Genomic DNA, 22,627 nt, shown 5'->3' on the forward strand with positions numbered 1-22,627 from the left:
ATAAAGACGGTTATACTTCGGATTTATATTCAAAATATTTTAAATAAAGATCTTTCCAGTAAAAAAAAAACCACCTCCAACTCTTTTGGATTCACCCCAAAATTTGGAGATAGTGGTGACCGGTCAGTTAACCTGAACAACGATAAATAGCATCATTAACAGGATTAAAGGGGCAGATTTTAAGAGTAAAAATGTCAATCCTAATACTTTTAGTTTGGTTTTCACTTTAAAAGATATATTATTGACTTGAGCGTTGGAGTTCTTTTTGCAAGTTCTACGACCAGGCAAGAATTTCAAGGTCTTCTATTTCCGTTGTTCAAAAAGCGTGGAAGCGTTTATCAAGTAGTGGCGACGAGCTATAATTCGGAGAGTATCATTAACAGAACAATATTAATATAATAAATGTACGTATTTGACACAAGGTGGAAACTCAGGTGCATAGTTAACTTTATGTGAAGTTGATAGTTGAGAGTTGTTAGATAACGATTTAATCAAACTTATCAAATCATTTAACGAGTTTCAACTATCAACTCCACATCAAGTTAACTACACTTAAGTTTCTACCTTGATACAAACTCTCTAAGAATGCTCGGTTGCTTAATTACTCTTAAGCAGTAAAATAAATATTTTATTAAAAAGTTAATGTATTTTGAAAAAATGAAATAGACTGCTGTAAAAAGCAAAAACAAATAATTTACACGATAATGCTACATGATCAAATCATTTTAGTAATTAAATTCATCTAAATTAGTCCAATAACTTATTAACACAATAAAATCTAATCGAAAAAAAAAATGCATAAAAAAAACTTTACAAAAATAACTTTTATATCTAAGATTTCTCTAATTTTTTTTCTCATACTTTATGGAATGGATGAAGATACGTACGTACGAGCAAAAGCTTCATAACAGTCGTCGTTATTTAAATGGGACCCACCTCCGAAGTCCAAAAAGCGCCGTGGCTTTCATTCTTTACTTAGAGCATTATCCACATTTTGGACTTTAACAATAATAGAAGGCAGGTGCACCAACGAAAAAGAAGAAAATTTATTGAACACAAAAATAGAAATATGGGATCTAACTCGTTAGGGTTAGCAAATTTCACAGACCACACAAATCAATTCGTGGCAGTTACTTACTTGCTAACTATATGGAAGCTACTATTTTGGATGTTTTGATTTGGAAATAGTAGAATAAGAAGAAGAATATTAATAGAGGTGATTGGTTCATTGTTTGGTGGTGTACGTGCGAATAATACATTTGAATGGCTCTGAACTTGCCCTCTCCAGCGCAAGTGAAGCCCTTCTTTTTCGCTTCTGATTCCCCAAAGCTTCCAGGTTCTTCTCTTCTTCCTCTTTCTTCTCATTCATTTCTCTCTCCTCTATCTGTCTTTTTCTAAATTATATGTGCTTCTGCTTCTCACTTTTCACTTTTCACTTATAATTTTCATATTTACTAATAACGTAACAAAAACAAAAACTAATAAGAAGGTGATCCTATTATACCTAATTTATAAAATTTGAAAAAATTGGCTTAAAAAATTCTGTTTAATTTTTTATTGATTGCTTTCTTAAAAAAATAATTCTCTAACTAAATTGATATATATACCTTTTTACACTGGTAACTTCTACTTCTCTTTTTTATTTATTTTTTTTATTCTTTTATGATTTGGACCAATATTTATGGGCTATTATTGTGATGACTTAGTAATATTTTCTTGAATAACCGTCTTTTTTTTTCTCTTAGTCTTAGCCACATGTGCCATCGTCCTTTATTACACCTATGATGTATATATGCTCTGATCAACGCTTTGATGCAAAATTGGAAACCATGGAGAAGGCAACAAACTAAAGCAGTTTAACTGGTTTTCTTAGAAGATCATAAATTAAAATCATGCAGCATATTATTTTGATTACTGAGGAAGAAAAAGCTTTTACCAAAGAAGCCTTGTTTGTATATATTTGACAAAGAGTTGACTGATAAGCTGCATGGACTGAAGATAAGAAATATTTGGACCGAGAAAAGAAATGGGAAATAAAGGTTGAATTATTTGTTTTCATTTAATTATTAGGAGATCAATATATTTTGAGTAGTGATATATAGGAACGTAAACCCGCTTTTAGTGGGTTATCCATTTTAAGAAGAAAGATAAAGAAAGGGAGAGAGGAGCTAGGAATACAGACAAGGAAAGAGAGAAATAGGAAAAAAAGGTGAAAATATTATTTTGACGGACAACAATCACAATATAATATATAGGGAGCTATTTAGATAAAGGTATTTAAAATGTTTTTTTTTAAGATATTTTTAAATAATTAAAATTTAATATATATAATTAATTAAATTATATTATTTTTATTAAAATTGGATCAAATAAATTAATTTAGCCAAAAAAATTGATAAATTATACTTTAAACCGATCTAAATTAATATTTTTTATAAAAAATAATTATAATATTTCTATTATAAAAAATAAATAAAATATATATATATATATATATATATATATATATATATATTAAGAATTTTAAATTCTAACCCTTTTCTTTTCTTTGTGTCGTTATAGGGTTAGAATTTAAAATTTTTAAAACTAAAAAAATATATAATAAAAATATTTTAGTCATTTTTTATAATAAGGTTATTGTAGTCATTTTTTATAAAAAATATTAATTTAAATCAGTTCAAGGTTTGGTTTATCAAATTTTTTATCAAATCAATTTGTCTGATATAATTTTGATAAAAATAATATAATTTAATCAATTATATGTATTAAATTTTAGTTAATAATAAACATCTTTAAAAAAAGACGTTTTAAACATCTTTATCAGAGTATCTCCCTAATATATATATATATATATATATATATTACTAAATCATCCATTAATATAAAATATATATTAAAATAAAAAATACAATTAAAATGAGTTAAATACTTAAACTACACATATATGTATTTATAATTAAATACATAATGATTTAATTGATAACTATTTTTTAGTGTATATATAATATTTTTATTTGATAAATACAATAGATAAATTTTTTTATAATATTTAAAAAAATATAGCTAAAATTAAAACTATAATTTCTTTTTTCCTATTTCCAGTACTATTTAATTTGAAAACTAAAAATGTGTGATTAACTTAAAAGTGTTGTTAAAAAATAAAAGTATGTAACTTTAATTTTAGTTTTATTTTTAATTGTTGCTAAACTTTTATAACTATTTTAGCTATTATAATTATAGCCATCATGATCATACACTTCGTCAAGAAAAAAAATGTATCTACCAAAATACTGTATCATTATTATATTTTTATTTATCTACCAAAAGATCTTTTTTACTGTACAATATTTTCCGAACGTATTTTCTAACATAACTAAATATAAATTAGCCCTAAAAAGCATTTTCTAACAAATTTTTTTTCCTTATTGATAAATTCACATTTTGCATGCTTGTATAAAGTTTATGAAATAACCAAGGTTTCAACAAAAATCATTTTTCAACAATATTTTAGAAACATTTTTAATAATAATAATATTTCGGAATAAAAATAGTTTTCACATTTTTCAACTATATATAAAAGTGAAAACCTTCATGCAGTTATTTTTATATAAAATTGATAGTTAAAGATCGTTAAATGATAATTTAGTCAAATATGTCAATTTATCTAATGATTTTTAACTATAAATTTTTACTTTCAACTTTACTTAAGTACTTGTTTGGGTATCATTAAATCGATAAAAAATATTTTTTTATTTTTTAATGTGTTTGACAAATTTTTAATAGTAAAAATAAAAGAAATAGAAAAATAAAAAAATCTTTTTTAAAAAACTACAATTTACAATTTTTTTAAAAAGATCTTTTTTCCTTTAAAAAATATGTTTTTTACATAATAAATGAACAAAAAAATATTTTTATCTTATTTTATTTAAATATAATTGATAAATAAAAATATTTTTTTACATGAGATATTTAAACATAAAATCACTTTTACTTTTGTAAAAAATATTTTAAAAAAACACTCTAAAAAAATCTTTTTTAAAAATAGTATCTAAACAAACCCTAAAAATAACTGTGTCTGAGTGTCCCATATACAAATATTAAACTTTAAAATAACCTTTTTAATATCCCAAACACCCTTTAATAATGAATAGTTCTATAACTAGCATTATTGCTTTTTTACATTCTTAAAACATACACATTTGATTTTTATTTTTTTAGAATTTTCTAGAGTAGTTGTAGCCATGTAGAAAAATAATAGAAAATATTTAACTATAAGTTTTCTTGCAATTGATTTTATTACCCCTGAAATATAAGATCTTCAAAAACGGAGTTACGAGTAACAGGCTTATACAGTTATATTAGTTTGATAGTTTCATCGATCAATATTTAATTTGCTACTAATAATATATGCATGCAAAATGATAAGTATTATTATTGAAAGAAACTTTTGAGGGGATTTCAACGTTGAAAAATTTTATTATTTTGTCACTGTCTTGTTTACCAAATAAATTTGTATACCTGCCAACGAGTTATAGTTCAAATAATATAGTCTCTCCATACTCATTTAGATTACAGATTCGAGTCTTACTTCTAATTTTAAAAATAAATAAATAAATTTGTATAGCTTCTATTTTCATGTTAATGCTCCAAAACAAAACAACTCAAATAGCCAACTGTCCTACCAGCTCTCTCAAACAACGACATACGTGTAGTTTTACATGACTAATAAAATTATTAAATAACAATACTACATGATCAATAAAATTTGTTGTTTTTTATTAACACTTGATCAATATTTTAAATATTAAATTTTAAATTTTAATAGTATATAAATAAAGTATTAATCAAAATATTAATAAAAAGTGATAATTTCGTGACATTTTTAGATAAACTTGGTTGTAGTGGAATAGTAGGTAAATATTGATGGTGGAATTTGATTGGTATTATCAGGAAGCTTTTCTTTGAAGAGAAAAGAAAATGAGACAACAGTAGAAAGAAGAATATGTTGCTCAGTGCAATCACCAGCACCAGCATGGCCAGGAACTGCTATTCCTGATCCTAATGCTAAAGTATGGGATGGACCAAAACCAATTTCTATCTTAGGATCTACAGGTTCAATTGGAACCCAGGTATGCACAATTAACTCACTTAATTGTTTCAATTCATTTAAGGAAGCACTTGCAATTCATTTAAGTAATTTGCTTATTTTCTATTGTAGACACTGAATATAGTGGCTGAGTTTCCGGATAGATTTAAAGTGGTGGGGCTTGCAGCTGGTTCAAATGTTACTCTTCTTGCTGATCAGGTAATAAATAACTACTTAGTCCAAATAATTGCTATCAATTTGAATCATTCCTAGAATTGTTGCACCATATGCAGTATATGCTCATTGTCATTCCTTTTTGGCAAGAAATTGGCCCTTGCAATTCATTTTTTGCTCTTAAAGCATTTCAGTTTTCTGTTACAACTGTATAGTTAGCAGTTACAGTTATTTATTTATTTATTAGTTAGTTATCTAGACTGTATTTGGAAGAGAGATCGAGACTGAGACTAGATTACAGAGACTAAAAGGCAGATATTGTGTTTGGTATTAAATATACATAACAGAGTTATATCTCAATATCATGTTTAGTTTGTGATAAATATAAAGAATGAATAATAGATTTAAAATTTAAAAAGTTAAATGAGAGTATTTTTTTTTTAAAATGTTATTAAAATTTAAGTCTCCGTCCATAAAACTTTCGGTCCCTGTTTTTCTACTTTTCGTTGATACCGAAAAATTGAATTTTTCTATCTTAAAACTAAAATTTTAGTTCGGTCTCTAGTTACCAAATACTATACTGAGTTCAGTCTCCTATATCTTCACACGCTAGTGTAGTTAAACATTTTAACTAGATTAGATTAATACGGTTTTAAGATTGATTCAATATCAATTCAAACGGTTTTGATAAATTAATTTAATTGGTATAATGTTTCCATGTTATGCAGATAAAAACATTTAAGCCTGAACTTGTTGCTCTTAGAAATGAGTCTCTAATTGGTGAACTCAAAGAGGCTATTGCTGATTCCGATCACAAACCTGAAATCGTCGCCGGAGAACAAGGAGTCATTGAGGTGGGAAAATCTTTTGTCCTCAACACCATATCATTCACTTACTTTATACAACACAATTTGTTCTTCCATTTTATTTTATTTTATTTTTTCAGGTTGCTCGCCACCCTGATGCAGCCACTGTAGTTACAGGAATAGTTGGTTGCGCAGGATTAAAGGTAAATTTAAATTCTAATTGCTTAGATTATCTCATTTACCTATTTAATGTGTATCTAATTTTGAATGTTGTAATTTAATACAAAAATAATATAAATAAAATAAAATAGCAAATTGTGTTTCAGAACAAGTTGACTAAACTTGTTTGACTGAATCATCCATCAGTTTGCAATGTTATCTTCATGTGAAGATATCTTCGTGGGAATATCCACCTTCATAAATTCAATTCTGTTAAAAGATATCTCTTTGTGGTGATAACTATCTTTAGATTATGTTTATTGCATACTATGAATTTTTCCCTGCAAAGCAATTTTCTTCAGATACAAGTTATTACTGGATTTGGATCCTCTAAAGTTTGAATTTCACTTTAGAGAGTAAAGTGTGATCTCTCACCATTTATTTCATAGGTGGGACCAAGAATAAATATGAAAGAAAAGCCATTCAAGAATAGAAGATCACACTTTACTCTCTAAAGTAAAATTCAAACTTTAGAAGATCTAAATCCCAAGTTACTACATTTCAATTACAGAAAAGACATATAGAAAATGGTGAATTACATTAAACTCTCCTCGTTATACACATATATCGATACACAAATACAAAGATCATTATAAGCTTAAAAGAAAATGTTACTATTTATTACTTAACAGGAAGTTGATACTTTCCCTTATTTGTTGAATGTTATAGCCAACTGTTGCTGCCATAGAAGCAGGGAAAGACATAGCATTGGCCAACAAAGAGACAATGATTGCTGGAGGCGCCTTTGTTCTTCCTCTTGCTCACAAACATAACATCAAAATTCTTCCAGCTGATTCAGAACATTCTGCCATCTTTCAGGTGCTTTCTAAGTTCTTCGTTTATGTCCAATTTTGTGACTATCTCAGGGTAAAGATACTGAGATATAAAAACAAACAATGTCTGTATTTTAGGGGGAAAAAAATCCGTCTAGTTTTGTATTTACCCGAAAAAAATGAAGACAGTATTAGAATTGATATTAGATGGGCCTAACTTAACCCCAAAAACTAGTTCATGGGTGAAGGATGATTCACACTTTATCCTTGAGAGATTTGAGACTTGTAATAGACAGAGATATAACCTTCTGTTTTGTCACTGTCTCGGTATTTTCGAATTCAATCATGCTACTACACATAAAAAATCCGTCACCAAATCAGCGCTCGTATAAAATACATGTTTGAAATACAAAATACATATTGAAAATGAGTTAAACAATATATGCGTTTATATACAAATACATAATACCTGATTTGGTAGTTGATTTTGTGTATGTACATAGCATTTTTGTTTCGAATTTCAGTCTTGAGATACTTACCAAACATGACTTAGAGATAATCCTTATCTCATTTATTTGGTTGGAGTCGATGGATTTACTATTGCACTTTTTTTTTACCACTTAATGCTGATGATCATCACTGATGCTTGAAGTACTATTTCCTATATACAGTGTATCCAAGGGTTACCAAAGGGTGCACTTAGGAAAGTAATTTTGACTGGATCTGGAGGTGCTTTCAGGTAAAGAAAAGTAGTTAGAAGAAGTGTTTTCAAAGTTGGCTTTTGAGTTGTGAGTCTTGTGTGGTTGGTTCTGCTTTTTATAGAATTGGTTTTTGTGTAAAGTGATTTATGTTTTGTAGGTTTTCTGAAACTGATTTATGAGTCTACCTGCTTTTATTGTTGACTAGTCTATTTGAATAATTGACAGGGAATGGCCAAAGGAAAAGATGAAAGACATTAAACTTGCTGATGCACTAAAGCATCCTATCTGGACTTTGGGAAGAAAGATAACTATTGACTCAGCTACCCTTTTCAATAAGGTTTTCCTGTCCTCAATGTTTCTGGATGTTTTTTTCTTTGAAAAAAGAAATCTATTTGATAATATTATTCATAGTTATAAATTAAATTTCTCTATTTCTTATTCTGTAGGGTCTGGAAGTAATTGAAGCACATTATTTGTTTGGAGCTGAATATGATGATATTGAGATTGTTATTCATCCACAATCTATCATACATGGAATGATTGAAACTCAGGTTTAACCTTGCAATATTCTTTTAGATGTTACTTGAATTTGTATTATTTATATTTATTTAGAAAGCACAAAATCACCACATTAATTGCGTATTTGTGTGTCAAGCACATATATTTTCTCTTTTTGCCTCTACTTTTCTATTCTTTCTTTATAAAATTCTGAAAACAAAAAACACTAAAAATGAAAGCGCAAAACAAAGGCATAGTTTTCTTTTCACCTCTCACTTTATTTTCCTTTTTGTTTGATCTCCTTTGTATAATATCCAACAACAAAAATGGGTTCATACAGCAGAACAAGATTTCCAGATATATTCGATTATTAAACTTACGAAAAAATTGTTGTTTTTTTCAGGACTCATCTGTTATTTCACAGTTGGGGTTACCAGATATGCGTTTGCCTCTCCTCTACACATTGTCATGGCCAGAAAGAGTCCCTTGTTCTGAAGTAACTTGGCCCCGTCTTGATCTTAGCAAGTAATATCACTTGAAAACTTTTTTATTGATTTTAGAGAGGGAACTATGCAAATTTTGGGTGATTGATAGAGTTTATGTTTAAAATTTGAATACTCAGGTATGGTTCCCTAACATTTCAAGCACCAGACACTGATAAGTTCCCATCTGTGAATCTTTGCTATGCTGCTGGACGTGCCGGAGGAACAATGACTGGAGTTCTCAGTGCAGCAAATGAGAAAGCTGTTGAATTGTTTGTTGAAGAAAAGTAAGTAGTATTACTTCCCTACTTACTTATTTTTCTTATGCAAATTTCGTTGCATTCTTTATGTTTCTATGGACATTTTTAATTACCTTTATTGAAGGTTATCATACACCTAAGTAGTATGCATCTGGACTATTGAATTGCGTAAGCTTATTTTTCCCAAGTAAAACTACTTATATGAGAAGAACAATCTTGTCTCTTTAGAAACAATTTTGCAGTTTCAATCCACTATTACAATGACTACTCATTTTCAAGAGAATATATGCCACTTGACTTATGTAGCATGAAGAATTCCTTCTATTTGAAGCTATGAATAGTGAAAGAAACTAATTGGCTGTTCACTAAGGATGAGAGTTTGGAGAAGGAAGGAAAATGAAGGGTTTTTAGTGTAAAATTTACAGTAGAAAACTTTCTTTACCTTTCCTTCCAGTTCTCCCTGAAATCCAACTCACAAACAGCCTCTAAGAAAACATATTAGTCCAATAATGTGTGCATATGCATGTTTTGCGCAGACTCATACCGCAATTAGGGTAAAGTTAGCAAAACTGAAATCTTAAATCCTAAATCCTAATTCCTAAAACAGATAAAACATGCATTAAATACTGTTCTGATTAACTACTACTTGGTTCTGTTTCCAGGATTACCTATCTGGATATTTTCAAGGTTGTGGAGTTAACATGCGAAGCGCATCAGAAAGAATTGGTGGCATCTCCTTCACTTGAGGAAATCCTTCACTATGACCAGTGGGCACGACAATATGCTGCTGGTCTGCAAATAGCTTCAAGTATTTGAAATTCGAATCCTATTTGATGGCATGCATCAAGTGTGTAAATGTATATGAATAGCCAGAATATGTTTCTACACTTAGAAATGGTTTCAATAAAAGTTCACTCAACACAATGTTGCAAAAGCAATTTGTCATTTTGATGCAACCTGCAACAATATCAAGTGTATCACAAAACACTCTAGCTCCATGAATGGTGAGCGTGGAATGAGAATCAAACTATTTTTCTGAGAAATGAGAGAACACTACACTAACTTCACAAGGAGACACGAATAAACAATGAAGAATGATTCATATTGTTTCTAAGTTAGTGATTATACACTGTATATATACAAACTAACTAACTAGAGTCAGCCGCATGTGACCATGGTTAGCCTAACTGTAACTAACTACCACATACCAATGTCATAACTGACAAACTAACTTAATTACTTATTATGCACATTACCAAGATCCTCATAAAAGAAGGTGTTTTGCCCAAGGGCCCTGGTTAAGGTTGCTTCAAATGGAAAACTTCAAAGTTTTTATTAATTAAAGAATTTAATTTTATTGCCTTGTTAATATAAAGCAATTTTACATATGCATCCAATAATATATACTACATTAGTAAAATTAACTACCTTTCACTTTATATAAGAGAAATATAAAGTGAGATGCACAAACCTGTTTGAAGAAAGACAAATACAAAAGCAATCAAAATGCCACTATTAGGAAATGATAATTTGTCCACCAAAGCCTAAGGACAATGATAAAAGAACTCTGTTTTAACTCTCTTCTGATGTCTCTAAATTTTCTATCCACCAAAAAAAGGGATAATTATCAAACTGAGAAATGACAAAAAGGGGTTAAATCTGACTAATTAATCCATTTAACTTGTCAACGATAATGGGTTAGATTATATTTTGCAAACCCTTCTTTTGGTACATGTATCATTCTTATCATTTTCTATTCAATAAAATGACACTTATAATCATCATTTCAAGTGGTGGTAAATGTCTAGATGATATTGGTAATCTCCATTCAAACGCTTCATATATGTTGCACTCAAGCATTCGCAGGCACAACAACAATTGAATTTCAATCATGACTTTCAGAACCTTACATAAACAACAAAATTGAAACCCTATATATAGTATAATGAAAATGAAGAACCATCATTATAATCTATATTAAGGGACCAAAACTAACTTCTAAAGACAAAGTGCTGGACCTGGCTGAAGAAGTGCTTGTCCCTTGAATTTTTCTTGTATGCAATTTTGATTTTGGAAGGAAAAGAAGGAAAAGGAAACGCTTGAAGTGCAAGTCGCATCCGTTTAGCACTTATAACCCTTTACTTCTATCCCTTCTCCTTCAAAACTTCAACTTAAAAACACACCCTAAAAGAAGTGATGATTTATGGCATGTTATCGCATTATAAGCAAGAAGTGAAACATAAAAGGAAGATCTAACCATCAACTATAAGTCAACTTCACAGTGGAGGCGACTTCAAAATTTCTGAACCTGTCCATGATAGTATGTCTTTTGAATTCATCGAGGTCTAGGCTTCAGCATTGCTCGTAGTGTGGTTAACAAAACTTTCAAGAATGCAAAGAAAATCCTTCCAAGTGAAAGCTCCACAAGAACTATTGCCCTTCGCAATATGTAGGAGTAGGAATACTTTGCAAGAATGTGGCCCTTGCAGCGCGGTCAGTTGAGAAGTGTCCTAATACAGCAATGGTAGATGTGCTACTTCCGATCTTCTCAATTCCCCTAGAGATCATGCATGTATGGCTGGCCTCTACAACTACTATTACATTTCCACCTAACAATGGCGAAATGGTTTCAGCTATCTGCCTTGTAAGCTGTTCCTGAAGCTGGAGCTTGAAACCATAAAAATGTACAATTGATTGCAAAAGGGATTTTCCGATGCAAGTGAAGCCTTCGGAAAGGAAGTATCCTATGTGAACAACTCCATGAAATGGAAGTAAATGATGCTCGCACTGCGACCAAAAGGGCAAGTTCAGCTCAGAGCATATTTGTTTGTTGTTGGAGTTTACTTCCAATTTGGAGTTCAGAGAGTTTAAGCCACCAGAAAGAGTACCGTTCAACTTCACATCCATGTCAATGCTTTGGAAATTCAACAACCATTTCACATATTGGCTAGGAGTTGCCGCAAGTTCCTTCCGCATCGGATCTTCTCCCAGTGATTTTAGAATTGAAGATACAGCTGTGACCATTGCAGGATTGAGAGGTACAATTTTTGACGAAACTTTAGCAGAAAGAGAAGACACAGATGGACACCAGCATTGGTCAGATGATCCTCTAGGACAAACATTTTCAATATCTATATCTCGAAATTTAAGTAGGCCAAAAAAATCGGTCCAAACATCTGCATTTTTGTTTCCAAAAACTCCAGAACCTGAAGAGACAATCACATTCACCCACCTTTGGTGGTTTGACTCAAGAAAGATTGATTCTATATCTGGAAAGTGTAAATGTTTACACTGAAGTATCACAGCAACACCTGCTGGCTTTATTCCCTGTTGCAAACCCAAACACACTTCATCTGCTAGACGTTGTGGCTCTTGGAGTCGTTTAGCAAATACATCGGTCACACGAGAAAGTTTGCTTAAACCCAACACTCGTTTTCCAGAAGGGACATAACCGACATGACACTTGATTTGGAATGGTAGCAAGCATGATTCACAATAGGAAAAATGATCGAGATCACGGACTACCACAAGTCCGCCTGCACCCCCTGCATGACCGATTCTATTATTGTCCAGACCAGCTTCAGGGAACAAAGCATCGCCAACGATTTCATTCACCTTTTGTCTGTAACCTGGAAGAAGATCAATTCACTAAAGATTAGTAAGAGTACCATCAAGAAAATATGATAACACAATTTGATAAAATGCTAAACGGACATCAAAATCAAAAGAAACCGTAGAAGATGATCAAATATTCAAGGCAGAAAAAAATTTCAAAAGTTTTGAACGTAATAATTAGTCAGCCAACCATAGAAATAAACAATGATCATCATGACTATCTATATCTTAACCATAGTGTACACATTTAATTAAAGAGCAGTAACCTCAAATCCTTTGTGCCTAATAAAGTTGAGACTATAAGCAAAGGATCCAAAGTTTGTGGTTGAAGTAACATACATTCACTCAACAATATGCAATGATTTCACAACCACATTAAAATGCTGGACCAAAAGGGATTCTATTTGGCTACATCTGGTAGTTGATAGAGAACGCAAATACAGAAAGATACACAAATCAGAACTCAAGACATGTACTGACACTGTGTCCTAGCATACAAATTTCATGTATTTTCTGTCCTTCTAGAAAGTGGAGATAATGAGAACACAAACTTTTTGTCTCTGTATTTGTATACTATCCCCGCAGCTAAATGCAGCATTAATTGATAAGAGGAGTGCTAGAGGGCCAGCAATTTTTGTGATTTGTAATCATCAAATAGTCATCAATGATGATTTTAATGGTGTGAGATTGGTGTGAGATTTCATCCAATGGCTCACTTTTTTTTGCTTGTAATATGCTGGCCAGAATTTAATAAAGTTGCTGGGCCCCTAGACTTTTCCAATTGGGATAAAGATCATAGCAGCAAAAATAAAAGAAAGTATAGCACCCTCCACCAACTTCCACCATCTTAATTAGATCCAAACATGCACTAGGATGGAACAAGGAAGAAACCAATATTAATGGCAATGATGAAGTAACAACTTGATAGATCTCCCTCTAAAAGAAAAATCAACAACGACTAACATGCACTAGTTTTAACCAAAAGGGTTGATTGAATGGTAAACTATTCAACCACTTAAACAAGTCTGGGGTTCAAATCCTGCCTTGTGTATAAAGCAAACTGCCAGCGGCAAACCCTTGAATGGATTTCTGATCGGCGGCATATTAGTCCTTGTCCGGGGAAACCATGGGAAACCAAAGATGCACTAGTTTTTGGGTTCAGTTACGTCTACACAATTCTAATGATGTTGTCTCAAAAGAATATTAACTAACACAGAAGCTAGAAGTTACTCTAAATAATTGAAAAAGGAGGATATAAATGATATACCTCTGGTTCCTTCAAGGAGGGCTTTGGCGACACGAAGAGGCGTCTTTCTAAGACCTTCCCTGTTTACATCTTCACCAAGACCTTGCAAGAGAAGCTTCACAGCATCACCAATGGCAGCAACACGCTCTTCATCAAAACCAACTTCACCAAGTCCAATACTCAATTCATTCTCAAGCTCACCGTTGAAATGCCCCTCATCCAAACAGCCCATTGAAATCTAACAATTCCCACAAAACCAGGAATATCGATATCAATATCAAACAACAACAGAAAACGGATCCAAAGTGACGAGAACAAGATCCGAGACAGAGTGAGAAACAGATCAGAAATCAGAAAAATGATCTATCAGATCGGTCTCGGAAACAGAAGGAATTAAAGAATCATGAATTAGAGACAGAGAGAGAAAGAGAGAGAGATAGGGAAGACAAAGAGGAATGGATTCGTGGGGTTAAGGTTGATCTTGAAATGTGTGGATCCTGGTCTTCTATCTCGTAGAATGCTAAGAAATGGAATTGTAAAGACGGACCCACACAAAGAAGAAAGAAGGTTGGTGGTGGTGTTGGTAACGAATGGTACGAAGGGTGGGGATGTAATGAATTTGTGTGTGGTGTATGTATATATAAGGTGGCGCTGCAAAGTGCAAACCAAAAAGGAAGGGATAGGGATCTGTGTAGTGGGATTGGGTTGGTGGGTGGGTAAATGTTTTGGTGGCTGCAGCCATGCACCAACTTCACCTTCACTCACATTTAAAGATAAGGGTAAAGGACAAATAGATCCTTGAGCTTTTAAATTGTGGATATTTAAATTCTTTAAGATTGGAAAATACAAAATGATCCATGACCTCTTAAAACGTCGTATAAATTGGTTCTTTCGATAAATTTGTATGACAACGCGTTATGGATCCAGGTTATCTGGTGTTTATGTGGCATAGCAATGGGTGCGTGTCTTTAGGATAGTGTAAACGGGACTGACGTGGTCACCTTGAGAAAGTTATGGGACATTGTGGTCCTTGGGCACTAAGAGGACGTCGTTTCGAAAAATGTTTTGTAATGGTTCTTATGAGATATGCCAATGCTGCCCATATCAATTACATACAATTACAAAAAGCCCTAGCACTTACGTTTTTCCTCCAAAAAATACAACATTTCGTCTCCGTGTTGTGGTAGATGCTGTTCCGTGAAGCTATTCCATCGAAGCTTTGTGGTTCTACCTGCGTCTGCCGTGGAGAGTGGTAAGTACATTGTTGTTCAAGTTTGTTATGCTTATGCTCGTTATTTTGTTATCAATGTCGTAGGGTGGGACTAATAGGGTCTGTAAGTAAGTGCCGTAGGTGATTAGTTGTGGGGTTAGTCATTTATCGTTTATTGTCTAGTGAGGTTTTGGAGATTTTGATAATAAGGGTTTGTTTTGTCTTCTGTTGTGAATTGGAAAATTCAACAGATGGTTGATTTATTCGATGTTCCCGTGTTTCATCATGGGAAAAAATTTTCAACGGCACCCACCGGTGAGTTAGTCTATCTGCATGGTCAAGTTGAGAAATTTTCTCCGATGGACCTGGATTTTGTCAATTTCAGAGATCTGGTGACGATGTTTAAAGGACTGGGATATCAATCGTATAAGGAGGTCTACTAGTATGATCGAAAAAGCAAAGATATGGAGTCAGGGTTGCATGTACTAAGGGGGTGCAGGGATCAACCAAATGCGATAGGCTAAGTTGAGGAACAAAGACACAGAGGAGTTTTACATTTTCTTTGACCATCCTGTTGACCAACCTGAGATCGCGGATGGTGATGGTGAGAAAAATGATGAGATGGAGAAAGAAGTCGATCCGAATGACTTGGATGAGTTGGATGACTAATCTACTGATGATGATAGCGATGACAGTGAGGAAGATGAGTTGTATAAACCACCACCAGCTGGTTATGAAAGTGGGGGTGAGAGTGGTGAAGACGATGAGGGCAGGAGGGTAAGAGCTGCCAAAATAAAGAGGAAACAAGTGTCTCTATCGTCAAGGAAAGGGGATGAACCCAAGGAGAAGCCAAAAAGACAAGCAACTCCTGAGGTTAAGAGGCAGAGATTTAAAGCAAGAAGGGTGGGCTCATTTGGAGAAGGTTCCTCAAGGTCTACTGGGCCTGCAAAATAGCCCAGCACAAGTAGGCCAGGAACGCAGCCCAATAAATCTAGGCCTGCTAGGGAGCACAGCATGATGCCTGCCATTGCAAAGTATGTCAGTGATATAGACACAGAGGATCAGGACATTATGTTTGAGTACAAGTCTGAAGAGCTGCATACCCCTGTCTCATTGGAGGATAAAGGGAACAAACCACAATGGCCTAAGTTTGATGAATAATATGGCTTTGGATAAGGCAGATTTAAGCTAGGGACAAAGTTTGCTACAATAGAAAGGTTCAAGGAGGTTGTAAAGGATTCATTTATTGCTGAGGGGAGGGAGTTGGTCTGGATTAAAAATGATAAGGAAAGGGTTAGAGTTGGCTGCAAGGGTAAGGATTGTCTTGGATTTCCCATCTCTCATACAATAAGCAGCTGCAGTGTTTCCAAGTTAAAACATATAGGAGTGAACATACATGTGCACGAGATCTGGGAAGCAATGCAGCTGACCAGCATTGGATCAGCAGAAAAGTGGAGAAAAGGATGACCACACATCCCCACATGAACACACATGAGGCTATTGATTTCTTGAAAGAAGAGTTCAACCTAGTGCTACACCCTAAAATGGTTTACAGAGCTGTGAGGGAAGCAAAGGACAGGATCATGGGCAATGAGATAGAATAGTATAGGAAGCTCAAGGACTATCTAATAGAGATACACAGAAGCAATCCAAGGTCTACTGCCTTGCTGGACATTATTCCCCAGTCACAAGCACCCCCAACATTCGACAAAATGTATATATATTTCGATGCCTGCAAGATAGGATTTAAGAGTTGATGCAGGCCGTTGATTCATTTGGATGGAGCATTCCTCAAGACATATCATGGGTGTAAGAACCAGAGTTTTCACGAATAAAATAATTTAAATGCCCAAATTAGGTTTCGGAAAGTCAGAACGAGAATTTAGAAATTTAAATATGATTTTTGGACTCAGTAGGAATTTCCGAGTCAGAAAATGTGTTTTCTGCAAAAAACCATGAAAAATCGTGGACCGACTGTTAAACCGGTTGAACCGGTTCAAGTCTGCTTGGTGCTGCGCGAGAAAAAGTGAAACAGTCAAAAACTTTAGAAAAATATTAGAAATGAAAAACCGGGCGTTAGTGTTAAAGGTTTGGCCCAAAATTGGGCCGAACGGGCTAAAAACGCTAACGGGTTGGACTGGGCCTAAGTTGGACCCAAGCCCAACATATATAAGGGTTCATTAATGAATCCTTCAGCCATAAGACACACACACACACACACACACACACCAGATTTGAGAGAAGAAGGAGAAAAGAGAAGAAGTACTATTCACTTCTCCCTTCAATCCGTGATATCTCGAGCTATGGTGCTCCGATTCGCGTGCCGTCAGCAGCTACGTGAAGCTCTTGCTGAGCCCGTCACTTTTATCCAAGCTTTGTGGTAAGATTTTCGAGTTTTCCTGCCCAGTTTTCGTGCCCTTGTGCATTTTGAGTTTTTGGTTTGGTTTTTGAGTGAAATCTTGTGATTTTGGGTGTTTAGGTACACTCTAGCACTTGATTGTTTGAGATTTTGGCTTCCAAAACTGTTGGGCAAGGTAAGAACTCTTGAAACCCTTGTGAGTTTATGTTTATGTTGAGCCTTAGATTGTTTAGTGATGATTGGTGTGTATATAGCTTGTTTGTTGTGAGTTTGGGAGCTTTTGGAGCTTGTTGGAGTCATATTGGAGGCTTGCTTGTGGTTGAAAGCTCACCTTGTGCTCTTTTGGAGTTTTGGTTTATATTGGGAATCGGCCAAGGTATGATTTTGGTTTCCTCTATGTAGTATATAATATTCATGGACACTTAGGTTAGTTAACCTTAAGATAGGTTGAAAGATGTGAATGTATGATTTGATTGTATATAAATGTATGCTTGATGATGGGTTGAATGTAGGTGAATGGGTTTGAATGTGATAAGTTACATAGTGTTAGATGATGATTATTAATGATTTGTGTTGGTGGGTATTGAGATACAAAGATGGATGTTGATGATGATTTTGATTATTGGTTATTGTGGTTGATAATGATGTTGAGATTATGATGTATGATGAATTTGGATGTTTGATAATTGTTGATCATTGATGAGCGGATAATTTGTATACTTTTTGGCATTGTTTTTAGTATGTTTTTAGTATGATCTAGTTAGTTTTTAGTATATTTTTATTAGTTTTTAGTTAAAATTCACTTTTCTGGACTTTACTATGAGTTTGTGTGTTTTTCTGTGATTTCAGGTATTTTCTGGCTGAAATTGAGGGACCTGAGCAAAAATCTGATCCAGAGACTCAAAAGGACTGCAGATGCTGTTGGATTCTGACCTCCCTGCACTCGAAGTGGATTTTCTGGAGCTACAGAAGCCCAATTGGCGCGCTCTCAACGGCGTTGGAAAGTAGACATCCTGGGCTTTCCAGCAATATATAATAGTCCATACTTTGCCCAAGATTTGATGGCCCAAACCGGCGTTCAAAGTCACCTCAAGAAATTCCAGCGTTAAACGCCGGAACTGGCACCTAATTGGGAGTTAAACGCCCAAACTGGCACTAAAGCTGGCGTTTAACTCCAAGGAGAGTCTCTACACGAAATTTCTTCATTGCTCAGCCCAAGCACACACCAAGTGGGCCCGGAAGTGGATTTTTATGTCATTTACTCATCTATGTACTAGTTTTCTATAAGTAGGACCTTTTACTATTGTATTAGGGAGAATCTTTTGATCATGTTTTTATGATTGAACCCTCTTTGGGAGGCTGGCCATTCGGCCATGCCTAGACCTTGTTCTTATGTATTTTCAACGGTGGAGTTTCTACACACCATAGATTAAGGTGTGGAGCTCTGCTGTACCTCGAGTATCAATGCAATTACTATTGTTCTTCCATTCAATTCCACTTGTTCTTTGTCCAAGATATCACTTGTTCTTCAACATGATGAAGGTGATGATTGACGCCCATCACCATTCTCACCCATGAACAAGGTGACTGACAACCATTCTTGTTCTACAAGCATCTGAGGCTTAGTGAATATCTCTTGGATTCCTGATTGCACGATGCATGGTTGATCGCCTGACAACCGAGTGCTCGCCTGACAAACGAGCCAACCATTCCGTGAGATCAGAGTCTTCGTGGTATAGGCAAGAACTGATGGCAGCATTCAAGAGAATCCGGAAGGTCTAACCTTGTCTGTGGTATTCTGAGTAGGATTCAATGATTGAATGACTGTGACGTGCTTCAAACCTGTAACCTACTGGGCGTTAGTGACAGACGCAAAAGAGTGATTCTATTCCGGTAGGGGAGGGAACCAAACCGGTGATTGGCAGTACTGTGACAGAGTGCGTGCATTAGCTTTCACTGCGCGGATGGGAGGTAGCTGCTGACAACAGTGAAACCCTACACGAGCTTGCCATGGAAAGGAGTAAGAAAGGATTGGATGAAGGCAGTAGGAAAGCAGAGAGACGGAAGGGAAGGCATCTTCATACGCTTGTCTGAAGCTCTTACACCAATGATATACATAAGTATCACTATCTTTATCTTTATGTTATTTTCGTTCATCATCACATATATCTGAGTTTGCCTGACTAAGATTTACAAGATGACCATAGCTTGCTTCAATGCTAACAATCTCCGTGGGATCGACCCTTACTCACGTAAGGTATTACTTGGACGACCCAGTGCACTTGCTGGTTAGTTGTGCGAAGTTGTGTAATGCCATGGTATTGAGCTACCAAGTTTTTGGAGCCATTACCGGGGATTATGAGAGTTGTGAAAAAGTATTGTTCACAATTTCGCGCACCAAATTTTTGGCGCCGTTGCCGGGGATTGTTCAAGTTTTGAGCAAGCTTTTGGTAACAATGCCTGGGATTGTTCTAGTTTGGACAACTGACGGTTCATCTTGTTGCTTAGATTAGGTATTTATTTTTTTCGAAATTCTTGAAGATGAATTCTAGAGTTTCATGATGATTTGTTGAAATCTGGCTGGCTGAGAAGCCATGTCTAATCTGATTGGACCGAGGTTTCAACTTATCACCACAAGAGCTTGTTGATTTTCATCAATTTTGCTTTTGGAGCAGTGATCTGCTAAGGCTTGGCTGACCTTTGGTCATGTCTAGTGTTTTGGACCGAAGCTTTCTTTGAAAGCTTGGCTGGCTGTGAAGCCATGTCTAATTCCTGGACCGGAGTCTTAGACTAGCATTGCACTGATTCCTGGAATTCTCATTAAGAATTTTGATACCTTTTTCCACTTAATTTTCGAAAAACACAAAAAAATTACAAAATCATAAAAACCAAAAAAATATTTGCTGTTTCCTGCTTAAGTCTAGTGTCTCATCTTAAGTTTGGTGTCAAATGCATGTTTTTGTTATATTTTTCGAATTCATGCATATAGTTCTTTGTTTTGATCTTTGAATTCTTTTGGCTTGAATGTTTCTGTGTCTCATATAGTGTCAGTAGTACACAAACTGCTAAGTTTGGTGTCTTGCATGCATTGTTTTTTTTTATTCTTGTTGCATTTTGATTATTAAAAATCCAAAAATATTTTTAATTTGTGTCTTTTCAAGTCAATAATACAAAGAATTGAAGATTCAGAACATACTGCAGAGGAATTATACAGAAAAAGCTGAGTATTCAAAAATGCCCAGTGAAGAAGGCAGACTGGCGTTTAAACGCCAGCCAGGGCACCTGGTTGGGCGTTTAACGCCCAAAGAGGTAGCATTTTGGGCGTTAAACGCCAGAATGTATACCATTCTGGGCGTTTAACGCCAGGATGGTGCTAGGGGGAAGATTTTGTTTTCAAATCAATTTTTTTTCAAGTTTTCAAAGTTTTTCAAAATCAAATCTTTTTCAAATCATATCTTTTCAATCAAATGTTTTCAAAATCAATTTCTTTCCTTTTTCAAAGATACTTACTAACAATTAATGATTTGATTGAACATTTTTTGCCTTTTCTATTAAGGAAGGTTTTATGTTTGAATCATATCTTTTCTTGTTAGGCAAGTCATCAATTTTTTTTTATCATATCTCTTCAAATTGTTTTCAAATCATATCTTTTAAAATTGTTTTCAAATCATATCTTCTCAATCACATCTTTTTAAAACCATAACTTTTCAATTAAATCTTTTTAACCACATCTTTTTCAAAATAGTTTTCAATCAAATCTTTTTAATTTCTAATTTCAAAATCTTTTTCAAAAATCACTTGATTTCTTTTTCACTTTGAATTTTCGAAAATTATCAATCAAATTTTCAAAATGTTTTCAAAATCTTTTAAATGAATTTTCGAAAATTCTCTTCCCTCCTTCCCACATCCTTCTATTTATGGAGTACCACTCCTTCTAAATGCACAATTCGAACCTTATCTAATAAAGTTCGAATTCTTCTTCTCCTTCTTCTTTCTATTTCTCTTTTCCTCTGACACTTCAAGGAATCTCTATACTGTGACATAGAGGATTCCACATTTTCTTGTTCTCTTCTCTTTCATATGAGCAGGAGCAGAGACAAGGGCATTCTTGTTGAAGCTGATCCTGAACCTGAGAGGACCCTGAAGAGAAAGCTAAGAGAAGCCAAAGCACAACTCTCTTTAGAGGACCTGACCGAATTCTTCAAGGAAGAAGAACCCATGGCAGCCGAAAACAACAACAATGCCAACAATGCAAGGAAGGTGCTGGGTGACTTTACTGCACCTACTCCTGATTTCTATGGGAGAAGCATCTCTATCCCTGCCATTGGAGCAAACAACTTTGAGCTTAAGCCTCAATTAGTTTCTCTAATGCAACAGAATTGCAAGTTCCATGGACTTCCAATGGAAGATCCTCATCAGTTCTTAGCTGAATTCTTGCAAATCTGTGACACAGTCAAGACTAATGGGGTTAACCCTGAGGTCTATAGACTGATGCTATTCCCTTTTGCTGTAAGAGACAGAGCTAGAATATGGTTGGACTCTCAACCTAAAGAAAGCCTGGACTCTTGGGAAAAGCTAGTCAATGCCTTCTTGGCAAAGTTCTTTCCACCACAAAGATGGAGTAAGCTTAGAGTGGAAGTCCAAACCTTCAGACAGAAGGATGGAGAATCCCTCTATGAAGCTTGGGAAAGATACAAACAATTAATCAGAAAGTGTCCTTCTGACATGCTTTCTGAATGGAGCATCATAGGTATTTTCTATGATGGTCTCTCTGAACTGTCCAAGATGTCTTTGGATAGCTCTGCTGGAGGATCTCTTCATTTGAAGAAGACGCCTACAGAGGCTCAAGAGCTCATTGAAATGGTTGCAAATAACCAATTCATGTACACTTCTGAAAGGAATCCTGTGAACAATGGGACTAGTCAGAAGAAAGGAGTTCTTGAGATTGACACTCTGAATGCCATATTGGCTCAGAACAAGATATTGACTCAACAAGTCAATTTGATTTCTCAAAGTCTGTCTGGAATGCAAAATGCACCAAACAGTACTAAGGATGCTTCATCTGAGGAAGAAGCTTATGATCCTGAGAACCCTTCAATGGAAGAGGTGAATTACCTAGGAGAACCCTATGGAAACACCTATAATTCTTCATGGAGAAATCACCCAAATTTCTCATGGAAGAATCAAGAGAGACCTCA

General features: G+C 34.3%; 2 protein-coding genes and 1 non-coding gene across 3 annotated transcripts; 1 reads left to right on the forward strand and 2 right to left on the reverse strand.

Moving 5' to 3' along the window:
• Window positions 1–1,078: 1,078 nt before the first annotated feature.
• On the forward strand, window positions 1,079–9,937 carry LOC130951850 (1-deoxy-D-xylulose 5-phosphate reductoisomerase, chloroplastic-like). Its single transcript, XM_057880593.1, has 12 exons — window positions 1,079–1,336; window positions 4,951–5,129; window positions 5,219–5,305; window positions 5,989–6,114; window positions 6,207–6,269; window positions 6,955–7,104; window positions 7,730–7,797; window positions 7,985–8,096; window positions 8,206–8,310; window positions 8,661–8,782; window positions 8,880–9,026; window positions 9,662–9,937. Exons 1-12 carry the CDS (start codon window positions 1,264–1,266, stop codon window positions 9,813–9,815), a joined length of 1,386 nt encoding a protein of 461 aa, XP_057736576.1. The 5' UTR covers window positions 1,079–1,263; the 3' UTR covers window positions 9,816–9,937.
• An 863-nt stretch (window positions 9,938–10,800) lies between these two features.
• Window positions 10,801–14,486, reverse strand: LOC130951849 (GTP cyclohydrolase 1). Its single transcript, XM_057880592.1, has 2 exons — window positions 13,882–14,486; window positions 10,801–12,628 (listed from the first exon to the last, which is right to left on the reverse strand). Exons 1-2 carry the CDS (start codon window positions 14,090–14,092, stop codon window positions 11,430–11,432), a joined length of 1,410 nt encoding a protein of 469 aa, XP_057736575.1. The 5' UTR covers window positions 14,093–14,486; the 3' UTR covers window positions 10,801–11,429.
• A 7,566-nt stretch (window positions 14,487–22,052) lies between these two features.
• Window positions 22,053–22,160, reverse strand: LOC130952309 (small nucleolar RNA R71). Its single transcript, XR_009074490.1, has one exon. It is a non-coding gene; the product is annotated as a small nucleolar RNA R71 (small nucleolar RNA).
• Window positions 22,161–22,627: the final 467 nt, after the last annotated feature.

The sequence above is a fragment of the Arachis stenosperma genome, chromosome 9, assembly GCF_014773155.1.
Source record: "Arachis stenosperma cultivar V10309 chromosome 9, arast.V10309.gnm1.PFL2, whole genome shotgun sequence".
Taxonomy (NCBI): domain Eukaryota; kingdom Viridiplantae; phylum Streptophyta; class Magnoliopsida; order Fabales; family Fabaceae; genus Arachis; species Arachis stenosperma.

What these genes read in the sequence shown, in the direction of transcription:
- LOC130951849 (XM_057880592.1), bottom strand. Translation starts at nt 14,092, where the DNA reads ATGGGCTGTTTGGATGAGGGGCATTTCAACGGTGAGCTTGAGAATGAA. An exon ending in CCTCCTTGAAGGAACCAGAG is followed by an intron (nt 12,629 to 13,881) that starts GTATATCATTTA and finishes ATCTTCTTCCAG; the next exon opens with GTTACAGACAAAAGGTGAAT.
- LOC130951850 (XM_057880593.1), top strand. Translation starts at nt 1,264, where the DNA reads ATGGCTCTGAACTTGCCCTCTCCAGCGCAAGTGAAGCCCTTCTTTTTC. An exon ending in AACATTCTGCCATCTTTCAG is followed by an intron (nt 7,105 to 7,729) that starts GTGCTTTCTAAG and finishes TCCTATATACAG; the next exon opens with TGTATCCAAGGGTTACCAAA. An exon ending in CCCCGTCTTGATCTTAGCAA is followed by an intron (nt 8,783 to 8,879) that starts GTAATATCACTT and finishes TTGAATACTCAG; the next exon opens with GTATGGTTCCCTAACATTTC.